General features: G+C 39.7%; 1 protein-coding gene across 1 annotated transcript in view; it reads left to right on the plus strand.

Moving 5' to 3' along the window:
- Positions 1 to 18,092, plus strand: part of ICE1 (interactor of little elongation complex ELL subunit 1) — a 34,786-nt gene extending 16,694 nt beyond the window's left edge. The window contains 8 exon segments of the mRNA XM_074145912.1: positions 414 to 766; positions 1,391 to 6,154; positions 8,612 to 8,780; positions 11,875 to 12,035; positions 13,697 to 13,887; positions 15,340 to 15,446; positions 16,189 to 16,287; positions 17,186 to 18,092. Coding sequence (XP_074002013.1) covers positions 414 to 766; positions 1,391 to 6,154; positions 8,612 to 8,780; positions 11,875 to 12,035; positions 13,697 to 13,887; positions 15,340 to 15,446; positions 16,189 to 16,287; positions 17,186 to 17,367 — 6,026 coding nt within the window. The 3' untranslated portion in view covers positions 17,368 to 18,092.
- Positions 18,093 to 18,517: the final 425 nt, after the last annotated feature.

Here is an 18,517-nt window from a genome sequence, read left to right on the forward strand (position 1 = left end):
TTATAGCAGGGTATAAGTGTAACTGCCCTCCAAATGGAGCTACTGGCTCAAAGCTGGAGGTTGCTTTAAGTTGAGAATTACAGCCCGAGTGGGGAATGTCACTATATGATTGTCCTGCTTTTTCCTGAACATCAGTTACTGGGCTAAAACTGAAATAAGTCACTGATCTGTATGGACTTTCAGTTGGGAAGAATAGTCTTCATGATCCAAGTCAGAAAGTGGTTTGGGTGGGAGCTCTTTGCACATACGTATACCTTTTTCATGAAAAAAAGAATTGTTTGTGAATAACATCTGATCTCTGTAAGGAAGATAATTCTGAAAGTGACAGCAAGTGCTTCTTATTACTATGGTGTATCATCTCTATAAAGAAAAATGAGGGGAAGAAAATTCTTAACAATATTTTTGTGTCTTAGAAACTGTACAAATCCACCAGAAGATCAGGAAGTGTGATGGCAAAATGCTACCTTGGTATTCTTCACTAGAAAGTGCTGGAAAGCAAAATTCTGTAACAGCCGTACAACTTCAGGCGAGTACTGAGGCTTCTGGAGGTGACGGTGTTGAGAGCAGGACTACTGAAGAATGTCTATGTGGTGGCAAGGATGAAACTGTAGATGTAATAAAACTGGCAGATGGGGAACACAGCTGTTCAGACTTCTCCAATCAGGAGCAAAAGGGCCCAGGTGGAAATGTGATGGATATATTGAATTGGGCCAGGCCTCTCCCTGCTCTACTTTCTCCAGTACAGCTTTCACCGCCAACTACACAGGTGAGTTCCAGGATGTGTCTGACTCGGCACTAACTTGGTTGTATAATTACGGCAGAAATGTGATGTGATGTTCCTGGGCTGGTTTTGGTTTTGTTGGGGTTTTTTTTGAGGATCAGTATTAGTTACTTATTCTCTGAGAGGGTCTCTATGTGAGCGTTTAGGTCCATACGGATACTTTTTTACTGCCTGTGGAAGGGGGCAAAACATAATTTTCAGGAGCATATTTAAAAGAAAGTCACCGTGTCTCAACTGCTGTCATAATTTCTTTTCCCAATGTTGCAGATTTATAGTCCCAACTCCTGTTGGGTATAAGCGTGGCTTTCATGGCAAAATTCCACAGCTTGAAAGTCCAGGGGAACCTACTCATATGTTGTTTTCCAGTAATTGTAGAATGCAAATAGGTAGGTAAAGGAGTTTCTTGACTTTTCACAGAGGTACTTTCCACTTGCTATAGTGGAAAGAACAATATAGAAGAACAATAATGGAGAAGGATGAAATTCTGTTGATCAGCCTTGATCTCTCAAAACCACTGCATGTCAGGGCCACCAGTGTATTTGTTTAGAGAAATAGCTCTTAAAACTTGTACTAGGCTTTGGAATATTAACTTTGTATTCTTCATTAAAGGATATACTGTTTGGAGAAGTCAAAGGTTCCAGCGACGACGAAGTTGATTGTTATGCTTCTGCAGTGGAGGATATTTTACAAGAAGAACAATTTCAGCCTCAGAGTTGTAATGTATTCAGCCTCACTGAGGAGTGTAACAGACAGAGCAAATCATGTGAGTGTGGTCTTGATACAGAAATTTCACGTAACTTGAGTTGGAATGAAAAGAACGTTCGTGTTGGTCCAAAGATGCCAAGCAAGGAGGAGAGAGATGCTGAAACAAAGCAAACTGAAGCTGCTCCTTTACTTACAAACATGGAAACTAACAGAGATTGTTTGGAGGAGAATTCTGAGAATATGGAAACTGAGAAGAGAAAACTAACTGAGGCAACAGCACATGAATTGGAAGCCATTGAAGAACAGAGAGGAGATAGTGAGGACATGCACAGTGGAGAGGGAGGTTCTCCAGCTGATTTTATGTTACACCGTTTCAAGCCTCAGAATCAGATGGAAAAACATAAAGAGGTAGAGCAAACAGAGGAGAATGTAATCTTAATCAGAGCTGTTGATTATGAGGGTACATATGAAAAGCATGGTGAATTAATGAAAGCAGAAAGAGAAGGATTATCAGGAGAGAGAGAACCTCCTAGGGCAATATCTGTTCCCCAAAATGTTACTCATTTGTCACCTGAGCAATGCATTGTGTTTCAAAGTGAAGATTCTAAGGAGAAATCTGATGTGTTGATAAAGAATGAAGTGGTTCAAAATGAATCAAAAAATGTAATCACAGTAACTAATATGGGAAGTGATGTAGGGGAAAACATAAAACAAGTGATAGTTGGAGAGGAAATAACAGCTGCAGTACAGATGAAAGAACTCTGTGCAGAGGTAAATAATGAGAGAGAACTCTCTGAAAATGTATTGTCTGATTTCAGTAGTTCAAAATCCTTCTGTGAAGTGGAGTGTCCTAAAGACCTAATGATACAGCGTGATGGTGAGGGAATAATTATGGAGACTGAGGCAAACACTGGTGCTACTGTGACCTTTGCACACTCTCAGTGCTCTGAAATAAAGCACGACAGTGAAGAGATACTGGAGAAACAGTGTGTGCAAACAATACAAGATGAAGTGGACAGACAACACAAACCAGAGACTGTCCAGGTCTCCAGACATTACTTGCCTGTATCTGCTATTGAAGGAATCAGAAATTCATTGTCTGTGGACGACATAGGCAAAAATGTGGGTATGGAGGCTTTGTCAGCTTTTCCAAAAGATGATGAACAGCTCAAAATTGAAGACGTGAATGTAAGCAGACCTGAGACTATTGAACTAGCCATGAAATTTAACAGTGTTCTAGAAATAGCTGAATCATCAGAGCTATTGCATAGTGCAGAAAATGGAAAATTAGTAGATAAAAAGGAGGGGGGATATTTAAAAGGCAATCCACACCAGGAAGAAAATGGTAGTAATTTATCACAAGAGAAGTCAGACTTTGAAAGTATACTTGCACTACCAAAGACAGTATGTGTTATTGATACAGAAAGCATAGCTAAGCGTGAATCCTCTGTGTTAGATTTTACAGAAATTAAAGGTGAAATAAAACAACCTGAAAACCTGTGTAGTACATTAGAACGTGGGTTGTCCAAAACTCAAAACTTCAGAGTGTTTGAATCTCAGGAAACTGAATTCAAAGTTAATCCAGAAGAGTTAGGAGAGGAAAGCAGTGAGCTGTTAGATTCAATGGTAGCCAGTCTTGCTGTCTCAGGAGAAAGTAATCTTACTTCTCAGGCACAGTTTGCAAAACCTCTGAATCAGTTCTCAGTAACTGAAAATGTTAAATGTGATGAAATAGAAGGGGAATTAAATAAACAAAGCAAGGAGTTGGTAACTGAGACTTGTTCCAGTTCATTTAACTGGGAAGATAACGTTGTGAAGAAAAATAGTATTTCAGAGAACATCTGCCAGCCTACTGTACAAATGGATTTTAACAGTCGCTTGGCTTTTTCTGCTCAAGAGGACTTGGAGATGGGCTGTATAAATACTGAAGAAGCAGATTCTCCTGTGCAAGTGAGAATTGGCTTGGAATCCACGTCTCCTGATCTAAATTTCAGTCTTCAGAAAGCTGTCAGTTTTGTTGAAAGTAATTTCACAGAAAAGAGTGCTTTTTCCTGCACATGGGAAAACAAAGGAGATAAAAAATGTGCTATGGGTAGTGCATTTAACTATTCTTCAGAAAGCTTGGAAGATGGTGCTGAGATTCTATCTGCTGAAAAAGGCAACATATGCAAAGAAGCGGAGTGCCCTGAGAGGGAATACGTACACAAAACTGGAGTGAAAATTCCAGATGAGAAGGAGCAGCCAGTAGATAAAGAACCACAGACATCTGTTAAGTCACAGAACCTGGATGCAAGCTCTTATAATAAGAATACTTTTCCTCTCCAAAAGTTTGATTGTCAAGAATCAGGATGCAGAACTTCTACGTGGGAGGTTAGAACAGATCCTTCCAGAACTGGTTCACTAACAGCTGGGGGAGAAAGCGAAGAGTTGAATAGTTTTGAGGCATCTGGGAAAAAGGCCATAAAAAGGTCTAAAATTGACTATGATATGCCAGAGCAGAGCAATGAATCTGAAGAGAAAGACTGTTCTACACAAAAAGTTAGGTGTGTTAAGTGTTCTGAATGTGTTCCCACGTTCAGAAAGGAACTGACAGCTTCCAGGAGAATCGCACTGGGCGCTCTGGAAACTGGTGCGATTGGTGATGCTGATTACCAAGTATGTGAGCTTCATTCAACAACGCGCCAAGGAGATACTTTGACAGTTAGTCATCTAAAAGCAGACACTGTGGTGGATATGGATACACACTGTGAAGCAAACACCTCTCCAGATACTGCAAATGAGTTGTCAAGTGTGGTTGGGGAGGGCTATCCAAAAGACTTAGCCTCTTGGAAAAGAGAGTGTATATTAGTAATGTCTGAAAATACTGAGGGCAGTAATGAATGCAATGGAGATTCTAACAGAGCTGGATGCATCAATGACAGTGAGGAAAGTCTGTTCAAAACTGGGGCCTCAAAAGAAAACCCTGTGATGCCAAATGCTTCAAAAAATAGATTACCACTATGCCAACTGTTAACCAGATTCTCAGAAACTTGCGGACTGGCTGCAAAAACTAGTAAATTAAATACAAGAATGTTAGCACTTGGCAATTCCTTAGAAGAAAATGATTCTGAAAAACTTCAGTCAAATGTGGAGCAAAGTCTATCACACGCTGTTCATATGGGGGTCCCAGTGTGTGAAGAACATAATCGTAATCAAACTTGCAGTTCTTGCAGCATAGGAGAAAACACCACCAATGTTGTCCTAGGTGGTAGCAGTAGAAAAAAAAAAGTTGTCAAGTATCTTCCAAATCCAGCCCTATCTGATGTAGAGTGCGGTTGTCAGACAGTGAGGCAGCTCTCTGAGCCACAAAAAACAGTATTTGAGGAGTTATGTATGTCGGAGTCAGAGTCTTGTGTGGATGTTGCTATCAAAAAGAGCAATAAATTGAAGTGCAAAGACCAAGCAGCATCTGAAATCTCGACTATTTCAGCCAAGACAGCTGCCCAAGTAATGCATACCAAGCTATCAAAGAGGCTATTTCAAGGTAAAAGAAAAACAAAGACTCTCAAAGTTAAACTAACTCAGCCAGTTCTTGCAAATGCTGATACTTCTATGCCAACAAAATGCTCATCTGAGACTATAAATAAAATTAGGCAAGAGATGGGTCCCCCTCTGCCCCCCTTGTTACTGCCTTTGATTGCTACTCCTCCAAAAGCTGCATGTACCATGTCCCCAGTAACGTCTTCTAATGGTCGATCCTCTTTGTTTTCCCCTCTCGATGACCTGATATCCCCACTACGTGAAACTCCTGTTCCTCCTCTCATGTCTCCACTAACAGATACTCCAGCAGGAAAATCTGCTCTTTTATTTTCTCCTCCTTCACCCTCAGAAATGGCAGTAGGTAGAAGGATTCGCTCCTCACCTTTGAAATTTTGTACTTCCATTCCAAAGCATGCACTTCCTGTCCCAGGAAGATTTCCTCTGCTTGCAGCTGATAGCGCTGCTCCAGGAGCTCCTCAGGAGAACTCTGTGAAAATATTGGACACTATGTACCCAGAACTGTCTGCAAGGGCAAGGACACTAAACATTCTGAAAGGCAATATTCAGCTTAACCGATGTGCGGTTTCAGACAGCCAAACTTTACCAGGACCTGTGGCTCAAATAGGTGGGTTCAAAGAAATTGCATCTACATCAACTGCTTTTGTTAAAACTGGGAGCAATTTGAAATCTGATAGTAGCAAAGATCAAGGCAAAGATGTTCAAAATCAGCAATTGTTTTCAAGCTCATCAAGTCATCTTGGAAAACGGACGCTATTGCCAATTTCTATGCCAAGAAGTGCAAAGAGATTGAGGTTGGACAGTGAACCACCAAAGTGGGAGCTCAATGATATTGCTGCTATTGGAAATACTGAAAATACAGTCTCTGAAATGCAGGAGACTTTCCATGACGAAAACTGTGAAATCACTGATTCAGCACACAGTTCCAGTTTAGAAGCATCACTACCAGTAAAGAAGGTTATTGATCCTGACTTCCAGAAAGTTTCTTCGGCATTGAAGAAAATTGCCGAGTCCTGTTTTGACTTGTTGCCGGTTGTTAAAGGTCATGTGTATGTTGGCAGTATCTCAAAGATTCCAATAATGAGAGATGAAGAGAAAGAAGTTGTCTATGAATTTGGTATAAAAAACAAGGTAAGTAGCATAGTTTTTAATTTTGTTTTAATAATGACTTCTGTGCTGATGAAAAGAGTATAAGTATGTAGTATTTGAATTCTAAATTGTTCAGGCAATCTGTAGTGCCAAAGTGTAGTATTGAAAGGTTATCGGACATCTAAATATGTATAACTTAAGAAAATACAGAACTTCATTAGAAATTACGGTTCAGTGGTACAAAATTGCATTTGTAAATATGTTTGCTTTCCTGCTGCTGTTCTGATGATAAAACACTTTATTTTTGCAGCATTTTTATAGTGGATAGCATTAACGGTTGCAGAAGTTCCTCTAAAAGTGTGAGGGTTTATTCTCTGTTTTTATTTTTTCAATTAAATAAGATAAACTGCATTGCATATGCAATAGTGACATACCCTTTCATTCCATGTTTACCTTTATTATTCTGAATTAGCATAGAATCATAGAATTGTCTAGGTTGGAAGGGACCTTTAAGATCATCTAGTCCAACCATCAACTTAACTCTGATAAAACCCATCATTAAACCATGTCTCTAAGCACTGTGTCAACCCGTCTTTTGAACACCTCCAGGGATGGTGCCTCAACCACTTCCCTGGGCAGCCCCTTCCAAGGCTTCAAAACCCTTTCAGTGTAAAAATTTTTGCTAATATCCAATGAAAGCCTCCCCTGGTGCAGCTTGAGGCCGTTTCCTCTTGTCCCATCGCCCGTGACTTGGGAGAAGAGACCGACCCCCCCTGGCTACACCCTCCTTTCAGGGAGTTGTAGAGAGCGAGAAGGTCTCCCCTCAGCCTCCTTTTCTCCAGGCTGAACACCCCCAGCCTCTCCTCACAAGACTTGTGCTCCAGACCCCTCACCAGCTCCATTGCCCTTCTCTGGACCCGCTTCAGCCCCTCAATGTCTTTTTTGTGGTGAGGAGCCCAAAACTGGACACAGCCCTCGAGGTGGGGCCTCACCAGTGCCCACTACAGGGGGACCATCACCTCCCGAGTCCTACTCCCCACACTGTTCCTGACACAGGCCAGGATGCCGTTGGCCTTCTTGGCCACCTGGGCACACTGCTGGCTCATGTTCAGCCGGCTGTCCACCAACACCCCCAGGTCCTTTTCTGCCAGGCAGCTCCAGCCACTCTGCCCCCAGCCTGTAGCGCTGCAGGGGGTTGGTGTGACCCAGAGGTTGTTCTGATGAATTTTATTCCAAAAGATCTTTCATTAGTTTGTTTCTCAGAACTTGCTTAGCATCAGTGTTGAAAAAAAATCACTTAAATTACTGTTTTTCTCACAGATAATATGTAGTCTACAGCAGAGTAATTCACCAGCTGACGCACGGCAGCATCTTGCCCTGTTTCAGTTCTTGAACATAAATTTAAGTTTTCCACAGATGGAGCTATCAAGTCCTCGGGTCATCTTTGTTAGGAGTTGCCAAATCTGGTAACTTCATAGAAGCAAGGCTGTGACAGTTCCGTGTTTCCGGGTCCAGCCAGTAGCAAGGCCGAGCACATACTCCTCATAGGCCCACACGTACACCATGTGCGCCTGGTCTGGTTTATCAGGGTAAAAGCCCGGTAGTGGAAAATACATACAGATATATGCAGACAGTTTGGATCCCTCCAGTAGCTAACATTGGACCACTCAGTATATCCAGTAGGTGACTCCTGTTCTCTCCGCTTGTCTAATGCGCTGACACATGTACAGACATGGAAGCGCACGCACGTTCCTCCAGTAGCTGGTCCAGACCTATGGCCTTATGTGCATCTGACCCTCAGGCCCCCCGTCTTTCAGGGAGTGGGCTTGGACCTTCTGTTCCTCACAAAGCCAATGCTCGGACTCCCTGGTGTCTGCAGGCACCCAGTCTAGATCTGTGACCTCTCCAGCACCTGGGTCCTAAGCCTCTCATCCTACTCCCCACTTTCAGCCCTCCCTCTAAACATCCTATAGTAAATCTTGTACAATCCAAATATTCTCCTTCCTTGCATCTCGTATTGAGTCCCATGATGCTGTAGACAGTAACGCTCCCTCCCCACCTCTTGCAGTGTGTAAGGTCCTCTGGGGAGTGACTGCTGTTGACTAATAAGTCTCGCACCTGGGCGGTGGGCTGTTTGTCCTTCTCTGGAAGTAGTCAACCATTTGCTCTGGTTAGGTTATTTCGGTTCCTCTACCTGCCGTTATTCCTCTCCTCACTTTTTGTTTAAGGAAGATAATTTTTAATCACGTCTAAACAGTTTGTATTTAAAGAATGGTAGTCCTAGTCTGCATCTGTTTAAGGCATGTTTATTCTGCAAAGTTGCTCCTCTCTTTTTTTCTTTTGCTGATTGCCTCTCATTTACTTTTCTGCGTTTTTATATGTATGCAAACAGTATTCTTGCAAATTAGGTAGTAGTTCTTTTTACTTGTCATACTACTATAATGTTATCAAATATTCTCAAGTATATCCCAGTCTAACTGTGTTTTTTGTGCCTTATAGCATTTAGCAGAGTCTTTGTTGCATGTTATTCTCAATAAACTCAAAGCTCAGAAGAATGCCATAAATTACAATTTCAATCAGGCTCTATGTCGAGTCTATACAGGAATTTGTCGACAGTTGGGAGATTTGGAAAGAGCCCGCCTTTTCTGCTACAGCCTGCTTAAAGAAGGTATGGTATGGCTTAGTGGTCTTGTATCTTAAAGATGCTGTGTGCCTTTGCTGTAGTGTTCCAGAATGATGATGTTTGTAAAAACAAACAAAAATCCTGTGAACGGGACATTTTCCTTAGAACTTTTTTCTCTAGTGCAGAAGTATAGACTGTTCTGGAAGAAATTTTGTTTCTCACAGTTCCTCCACACCTGTGCCTCAGTTCGGTGAGACCTGGGCTTTTGGTAGTCTACTCATTTGTCCAAATAAATATTTTATTTAGGATCCTCTGTGCTTTCATCTTTGCCCCAAAATGATAATGTGATTCCAGGGAATTTTGTACTTTTTGCTTATTAGTATTTTCTTATTTTAACTGAGTAAGCACTGATTCATAAAGCGAGTGGGAGTTAAAAACATGTATTTGTTTAAAATAGTGTCAGGAGTTGGACAATACCTTGATCAAAACCAGTGTATTTGTGCAACGTGTCTTCTGTAAATTTTTATTGCTTCCCATTATCCAGAGTCTCGCTTGGTTGAGAGGTTTTTTCTTTTCAGTTCCTTTCCTCTACCCTCCTCCCTTTCACTCCCGGTAACAAAGGTCATACATACGTACACACTGTCACTGCACTAAATTAAGAGTCTGTCGTAGTTCTGGAAGGACTTCACTTAGTTTGAAAATACCAAGCCATCCAGGGCTCAAAATATATATATATATATATATATGTATATACACACCACTATAGTAGTATCTGTGTTTCAAATTAAAATAAAATAAAAGTTGCAATGAGGAGTGAAATGCTACAACTTTTGATTGCTTCAATTAGTGGTTATCTTCCGTATAACATCCCTCTCTTTTTTTAACCTTATTAAGGACTATGATTTTAGTTTGTTCTTAATTATCTTTTTTGTTGTTGAGTTGGGTTATTTTTGCTTGGGTTCTTTTTGGAATTCCTGTTTTCTTATCTGTTTTTATGTCCTTCATGCAATCCATCATAACTCTTCTTTCACTTTTTTTCATGTTAATAGTTTTAATACTGCAGCATGTCAGAAGCTATTACTTGTCAGATCTCTTTTCTTAGTCTAAATTAACAATTAAGCCTTTTGTTTTGTGACACCTTGGTACTTCTGTCTTTTTATGGGCTCTTGCAAATATAAAACACCCGCCTTCTTTTCATTTCTTTTTCTGGGTAAGATCCAAAATTCAGTAGCTATTTGCAGATTTTTATTGAATTCTTTTTCTGTTCTATACTTTGAATTGGATAAATTCCTATTGAGGTTGTTCTGTTGTTATATTGTTATCTTTTGAGTGTGAACAGCTGTAAAGACATCTTAAGGGTTGTTTGTTTTTTTTAAATTTTGTTACTTTGATCTGATTACAGCGCATTTATTTTAGGGTTTTCTCTTTCATGTAGTTTCACATATTAATTCCCATCAGAATTATGGCAACACAAGGGTGAGCTATGTGCCAGCTACACAATTGCCAGATTGACTATAAACAGTCAGTACTGCCATCATCTGTTCTCCTGGCTTCCTGTCCATCCTTTTTTGTTTTCTTCTCCTTCCAGGTGTTTTGCCTTAAATGACCATAAGTTAAATGTTACCATTCTTTGGTTATTTTTTCTTTTACCCCTCCTCTGTTCCCCTCCTTTTTTCCTTTTATTCTTTCCTTCTTTTGATGCCCCTTAAACTCATACTCATCACTGAGTGAGTCTTTCAAGTGTTCCAAATTCATGGTCAGGCAATTCAAGGTGCAGCATGTAGATAATTCTATTTTAGCAATAGTCCTTGTTCTGAAAAAAAAGTTCATTCTTATGTGATGAGGGGCCTCGGAGTAGAGAAGTTCCATCCAAGACACTGGATGGAACTCTAAATTTTCATGCTTAGCGAATCCCTAAAGCTTCTTGATTTTATATATTTTCCTATGCTCTCTAGTCCTTAAGGTCTTTCTAAAAATGTAGAAGTTACGCTGAAGTGAAGAGGGAAGACCCATTGAGCTTTTTATAGTGGAAAATAGTGTTTCAGGCACATGTATTGCAGTATTGCATTTCATGCATGAAAGTAATATCTACCTCTTGCTTATTCCATTTTATTGCTTGCAGTCTGCCCACTCATGTTTTAATATTTTGCCTTGAAGATCTCTGCTTTGGTGTTCAGCAGGGTCTGTTATTTTCCCTTCGATGGCCTGAAACTCTGTCCTCTCTTCCTCTTGTAGTTCTGGATATAGAGTTGTCAGATACTTGTTCTGAATTAATTTAATGAATTAGGTTTATTCAATTATATCAGTAGCACCTTTTTTTTTGTGTCTATGGAAATACAAATTTTGACATGCATCATTCATGTATGCTCACTTACAACTTGTATCATTTCCCTGACGGAGTCTTGGAAAATTGCTGAGCAATATCAGATTTCATATTTGAAGTGCATGAAAGTTCTTTTGCAAAGTTGGGGGGTTTGGGGGTTTTTTGTGTTTTGTTTTTTTTTTTTTTTCTTTTTCTATGTGGATTTCATAGATGTATGGATGCAGGATGTTAGCAAGTACTGTGGGTTTGTACTGAAGACCTGATTTCCACATTATTACCCACCTCAGGATTGGTTTTTTCCCTCTGGACTAGCTCTAGTTTGATTTGGTGATCAGACTGCTCATTTCTGACTGGAGTGTATTAAGTAGGCTTCTGGAGTGCACCTTCCAGTTTAATTTCATTCTAAAAGAATCCAACCTCAGTGCTCCAAGACCGCTCTCCTTAGTGAACTAAAGTGCCTTTTTTTTTTTTTTTTTTTTTTTTTTTACTTAAAAAAGGAGTGGCATTACAGTGCAGGAGGTGGCTTGTGGGGGATGTTCTATTTTCCTTGGGTCTTTTTTTTTATTTATTTAATCTTACGACTGTGATGTGCTAGTATGACTCCCCTTCCCTGGGCTGCAGTTGTTACATGACTTCTATGCCTTCTTTCCTAGTTATCTTGCTGAAGAGTGTACTAGCTTTTAATGCCTGCTGTATATATATATATATATATGTGTATATATATATATATATATATGTATATATATATATATGTATATATATATATTTGTTTTTAAACATTAAAAACTTAATCTGTTCTCTCTTTTTTTTCCTTAGGCTTTCCAGATTCGGAAAAATTGGTTTTATTTATCATAAACGTATGGTCTGACGTTTTTGTCTTCCAAGGTGCAATTAACACAGCTATGCAATTAGTTGTCAGGCAGAGTGCAAGCAATGAGATGCTGGCCTGTTTGAGCGCTTATCTCAACTGGGAAAAGGTAAGGTCACCTTTCATTGTCAGTATCAGCTTTTGTCTGCGTTGATTGCTTTGCTGGCTGAATCAGATCAAGCGGCTTAATTCTGATGAAGGGTGTGAAGATTCCCTGTGAATCTCTCTTGGAGTCTGTACCGTTGCCCAACTCGTGCTGCTTCAGGCCTTTTTCCCGTGGTTGTCTAGACCCTTACTAGAAATCATCACTTTGCTTGTTTTTCCTACTAAATACTAATCCCTCTATTTAATGTTAAAAGTAAACATTGCTTTTAAACTTTGACTAGAATGTTCTTGGACTAGGGAATTCTATCCCTCGATGGAACTGACTTTGTTCTTTGAGGTCTGCGAGTCTCGAGTCTCGAGATCGCAGTACTCGAGACTCGAGGTCTCGAGTACTGCGTCCAGTTTTGGGCCCCCTACCACAGGAAAGACATTGAGGTGCTGGAGCAGGTCCAGAGAAGGGCAACGAAGCTGGTGAGGGGTCTGGAGCACAAGTCTTACGAGGAGAGGCTGAGGGAGCTGGGGTTGTTCAGTCTGGGGAAGAGGAGACTGAGGGGAGACCTTATCGCTCTCTACAAGTACCTGAAAGGAGGCTGTAGAGAGGCGGGGGTCGGTCTCTTCTCCCAAGTTACAGATGATAGGACAAGAGGCAATGGCCTCAAGTTGCGCCAGGGGAAGTTCAGGTTAGATATTAGGAAATATTTCTTTACTGAAAGGGTTGTCAGGCATTGGAATGGGCTGCCCAGGGAGGTGGTTGAGGCACCATCCCTGGAGGTATTCAAGAGAGGAGTTGACATAGTGCTTGGGAATATGGATTAGTGTTGGGTGGTGTGGTGGTGTGTGTGTGGGTTGCGTGTGTGGTGGTTTTGTTTTTGGTTTTTTGTGTTGGTTTTTTTTTTTTTTTTTTTTTTCATTGGTTGGACTAGATGATCTTAAAAGGTCCCTTCCAACCTCTGTGATTCTGTGATTCTGTCTGTTGTTTGTTTTGTTTTGTTGGGATTTTTTAATATGTGTTGGGCTTGTCTGTCTTTCATGGTTCTCTGTGTAATAGGTAATTATTTATCACAGTTAATTTCTAGATGAGCCTGTCACTTACTCATGATCTTTCTGTGAAGTAGACTGTAAATACCCACTTATCACCAAAAAAGCTCAAAAATTGATATCAGAAATTAATTTCTTAGGCAGTTGGCATGGTCAGTACAAAACTGCAGTGATGGAAGAAGAAGGATTACCAGTGTTAAGGATTTAAGGACTTTTGAGATTTGACTTCAAGTCTTTGAGCCATTGGGCGAGTCATTTAATCTCTGTTGGTTTTCAGCAGGCACGTATTGCCATCCTGAGAGGGATGTTGCAAAAAGGCAAAATTGGGGCACACTTAGTATCAGTAGGAGCAAATTTATATCACAGAGATGCAGCCCCAGGGCAGTTGTGGAGTAGTGTGTTAGGATAGGGAACAGGCAGGCTATGAATGAAGATAACTTTGTTCGCTTGATATTTATAGAAGTGTAGTACTCCCAACAAGCAAGCCCAGCGTTAATACTGGGTTTCAAAACTACCAGGGCCCTAGCCTTCAAGCAGACACGCAGTCAGGATCAAATATATGTAAAGAGTTTGGTTCTGGGTTGCTAATTTTTCATGCATTAAGATAATCACCTTCTAAAATTCCAGAGTTCCTCTTTAGATGCTGGTATTATGGTCTCAAACCTGCTTTTAGAAATGCAGTTGTGTCCAAAAGTAGGATTTCAACTGAGCGAGCGATACGGAGAAGATCTGAGTGAGGATGCTTGGCAGTACATATTCGCTGTTGATCTACTCTGCTCTCACCTGAAGTGGGACTGGACCCACGACAACGTGATAAGGTATTGTGGCAAGTATTTCTTTCAGATGTTTTCCTTTGTGGGTTTTTTGTGGTTTGTTCTGGTGTTGGGTTTCGTTTTTTTTCCCAGATTTGAGACTTTGTGACTTAGCTTTTCACATGATAAAAGATTGCATAGATGCTTAGAAATGAGGGCGTTTTAACCTGATGAGACCTAGACTACTATGTTTGAATGCCTTATTTTAATATAGAATGAGTGATCAATGAGGAAATGTAGGATTTTATGGTACTGGTCCAAGAAATTAACTATGTTTGTGAACCTTTCTAATAAAGAATTGCTTTTAAAATGGTGGACAACTGTGAACGATTCTGAGATGGATTGTTTGTCAACAAAGCAAAATGATTGACTGTTCCTCTGAACTTAATTGTTGAATTTCCCTCCCCCCCATCACTAGAAAGTGAAGGTGGAACTTTTGTTGCGTAACTAGTAGTGCTTCGGTGTTGGAAGTGAAATGTAACCATACTCAGGAGTGTATTATCCTGATTTCAGTCCAATTTTAATTCTAAAATCATTACAATGCTTAGATTCAATGTCTTAAATTTTCTTTGAACCCTATAATCCAGTGCACACTTAACTTGCTGTGAAAGGCTTCATCTTGATACCTACTCTGATACCCACCCTGATCTGACAGCCCGTTTTCTGTGTAGAGTTTACATAATCTAGTAGATTCTGCAAAAATATGGCATTTGTTTGACTATGACAATGTAATCATTGTGTATAAAGTAAAGGCAAATAACTTAAAATCATCATCAAGTCTCTTATACAAGTTCCTTGCTTTCAAATAGTAAAGAAGTTATTTTTAGTGAAATACTTTTAAAATTAATATAAATTAGCTTCAGTGAAAGATATGTCACTAACTAAAGCCTTAGAGTTGATTGTGTCTGTGAGATTGTGCTGATAACAAGTAACTAGGTCGATTAGCATCATTTTAAGGATGAAAAAAGTCTTATCTCAGGTCCTTTCAGGTTTAGAAACAAGCATCAGATCCTACTTACAACACGCAAACTCTGAATTTTCAGTCATATAAGAAGCTTGTGTAACATCTCAGCGTGAGGTTTCAAGTAACCAGGTTTCATATGCATCTGTGAAGTCAGTGGAGTAAGTTCTCGACTTTAGGCAGAGATGCGGAATCTTGCAGGGATTGAGGCATACTGATTGAGGCATCATTTGCAGGGCAGATGAAGAGGCATACTGTTCTGAACAGGAATGGTTCCTCCAGAAAGTTAGCTTTGACTGTTTGGGTTTAAAACCTTCTTTACATTACTCAGATTTGTGGGTGCTTGGATTATTAGTAGTTTCCCTGGCAGGTGAATTGAAGATGCCAGTGGAGCTATGGAAACACATGGTAAACAGAGGGGAAACATTTGTATTCATTATTGTATAAATATTGTACCACCTCTTCGTGCAGATTTTCAAATTAATTGTCTTATACAGCAAAGTGCTTTGGCCTTCTATGGACAAATGGGTAAAGAAGAGAAAGGGGCATGAAACTGCTCAATCCATTCCTGACAGTGTTATAGCAGTGACACTCAGGCTGATTGGTAAGTCATCTCGATTCTTGGTTGAACTTCTCCTTTGTGTAAGTATGTCCTCTTTCCGGGCAGGCTGAGGCTTTCAAAGAATTGAAGTATTTTTGCATCTTAATTATATTTTTTCCATTTCCTTCAAAAATTTTCACCTGAAGCCAAACTTTCACAATCCTATGCAGATATTTTCTGTTTGTCAGCCTGTAGAAAGCATGCGCTTAAGTTTTGAGAGACGTGATTCTGATTTCACGATAGCAAATACCAGCATATTTTATGTATTTAAAATTGAATCACCTGTAGCTACAAATGCTTTATAGAAAAGTATAGAAAATAAGGTTTTATATGCAACGTAATACCTCTTCCTGCAATTTTAAGTTAGATTAATTTATTTGTGATCTAGATGCCATTTATTAAGGTAAATAGATAAACTTTGAGTTTTAATAGATATTTTCAGTAGGTAGGCTATGTAATATTGTTTGTAAAACAGAAATTGCATTCTTTAAGAGTTTTGCAGTTACAAATTGTAAACCTGCGGAAGGTTGGATCAATCTGATGTAAAATGTCTTGGGGTCTAGTCACAAAAGGAATAGGACAACTGTTGTTCCTGAGACAACATGGTAACAAGAATGACTAATTTTTGTAATTGAAATTTGCATTTTCTCTTGATACTTCAACAGACAATCAGTAAGTCTAAAAAGTAGGAAGTTGACTGTCTAAGTGTCAGATACGTAATAACCTTTCGGTTTTTTTCTTCCAGGTCGCTTGGGCCAAATAGGTTTGAAGGAAGGGTATCTTGCTGCGGTGAAGAATATCAGTTCTGTAATTGGGCTGTTTGTACAGCATGCAAAAGAGGAAGGTAATGTTTATTTAGAGGAACTCTAGCATAACATCTGCAACGTGAAGTTTTGCCAGTGTAAACGGAAGACACACAAATTGAGAAACAGGTGCCCAAACAGCTTGTGCAGGTTTATGTTGGTGCATAACAGCACAGGCAGTTTTCAGTTACAGTCCCTTTCTCTTCTGAAGTTAATGAAGCATGTGTATTTCCTTCTGTTTGACACAAAGAACACTCCGAGATAGTTTCAGCAACGCTGGAGTTACACTGCTTCATGTAACAGCGTATCAGCTGCCTCACAGAACTGAAAGGATGATCTTGACTTGAGCAGGAACAGCTGATCTGTTACCTGAGCAGCTCATGCTGAAGTTTGCTACTGGCAAGATTGTTGTACTGGGAGAAGATTGCAAGATAGTCCAAATTCCTGACTGAGACAAAGCCAGACAATTAGGGCACCAGAGATCTATATTGCTACATTATTCTTTATGTTAAGTACATTTTGCAGTGAAGCGTTGATTGATATTAGGGAGCTGCTTTCCTTGTATCGCTTTTCTTCCTTGTTATCTCATGTTCTTCCAAGTAAATGGCATGTGTCTGTTTCAGACTCTGTGTAAAACTGTTTTCATAAATGTCTGATCACCCTTAATTACAGTAAAATCACTAGATGCTCAAATATTTTATGCCCTTTGAATACTGAAAACCTGTTGAGTTCAGAAAACTGTAAAGAGTAGTATAAAATGGGATGTTATGGAATTTGTGTGCAGGTTGTCATCTTGCTGCTTTCTTGTTTTAGGCATCCCAATTGTTGATGTGTTTTAATTCCAATTCTTGAACTAATAGTTTCTTTAGATTCCAGTTTCCCAAAATCGTTATTGCATACCAAAGTTTCTATAAGCTGATTTGTGTTAACTTTTTGCAGGTGTTCCCTGGGGTGTGCAGCTGGCAGCCATATATTCACTATGTGACTTGGGTTCCAGCAATCCAGAAGGTATTGTTGAGGCCATCCATGCTTGGAGAACAACAGTTCCTAACAGCATCCCTTTTGCTGTCACCAGTGGCATAGCTGAAATCACTTCTCTGTGTAAAATGGAGCTAAACTAAAATCCAGCAGAGTGGTCTGATCAAAAGGAAGAAGTGCCTTATTTTACTAAACAGTAATTGGTTCCAGTTTAAAAATAAATACTAAGTGGTGTGTCCTCTTGCATTTTATTTTTTTAACAGAATGTCTGATCACGCAAAGCAAGCTTAAGTATTTTATTTGGCTTTGCTGTTTGAGGGAAGAGTTCTAAAAAAATAAAGACTTGCTTTTCCTAAAAACTGATCAGTGATCTGAAAACCAGCGTGTCTTTGACTCCTGAGATATTTCTGGTTTGATGTCAATAAAAATCAGTAATAGTTTCCGTTATTTTGCTTCCAGCAATTTGGAGCATGGGCTGTTTGACACAACAGAAGATAGAGCCTGACCGAAAGCCTGGCTCTATTATTTTGTACCATATTTATAAAGTAACCATTCAGATAGCAGAGCTTTGCCCGGATTCTGCTTTATTTTGCTTGGGTAGTCTCATAAGCTTAATTTAAAATACTTGTGTAAGACAGGTAGAAATTGACTTTTTGTGTAACAATCATGTATAGAGTAGCAGAGATATAAAATCTCCGAACTTGTATATATGGTATATTCTGATAATGTGTCTCACATTTGATATTGTTCCACTTGGGGAATTTTGTGTATGTAAATAGAAGTTCGTTCAAAAAAAGTTCATGTTTCTAATGATAGCTTCACTACACTCTGTGGTTTTGTATCTTTCGTAATAAAAGAAGCAAACACGATTGTGTTCTTGTTGGTGTTTTTAAATAACATGGAATGAACTGTTGTTTATAGCTTGTATAAACACTGCCGTGGTGAGCAGGAGGAAGTTACCCGTGAGGTCATCTCACCAAGTGAACGGTCCGTAACGCTGCAGTTCTGGCCATTGGAAAGAGGGTACATTGTGTGTCTCTAGAATTTTCTGATATGCCTTGGGTCTGGGGAAGTAGTTTGAAAAATCTATTGAAAAACTTGCGTTTTCACCCCCTGATTATAACCACGTGAAGGGGTGAGCTTTGCTAACGCAGATCCTCGCTGTTGTGGGACCTGGACTCTGTCAGAGCTTTGATGTGGTGTCATTCTTTTTTGCTTTTTCTTTTGAAGTCTGCTGAAGCCAGCTGTGAACTTGGATAGTGAAATTCTCACAGCGAATCAGACGACGTACAG

The sequence above is a fragment of the Numenius arquata genome, chromosome 3 (genome assembly GCF_964106895.1).
Source record: "Numenius arquata chromosome 3, bNumArq3.hap1.1, whole genome shotgun sequence".
Taxonomy (NCBI): Eukaryota; Metazoa; Chordata; class Aves; order Charadriiformes; family Scolopacidae; genus Numenius; species Numenius arquata.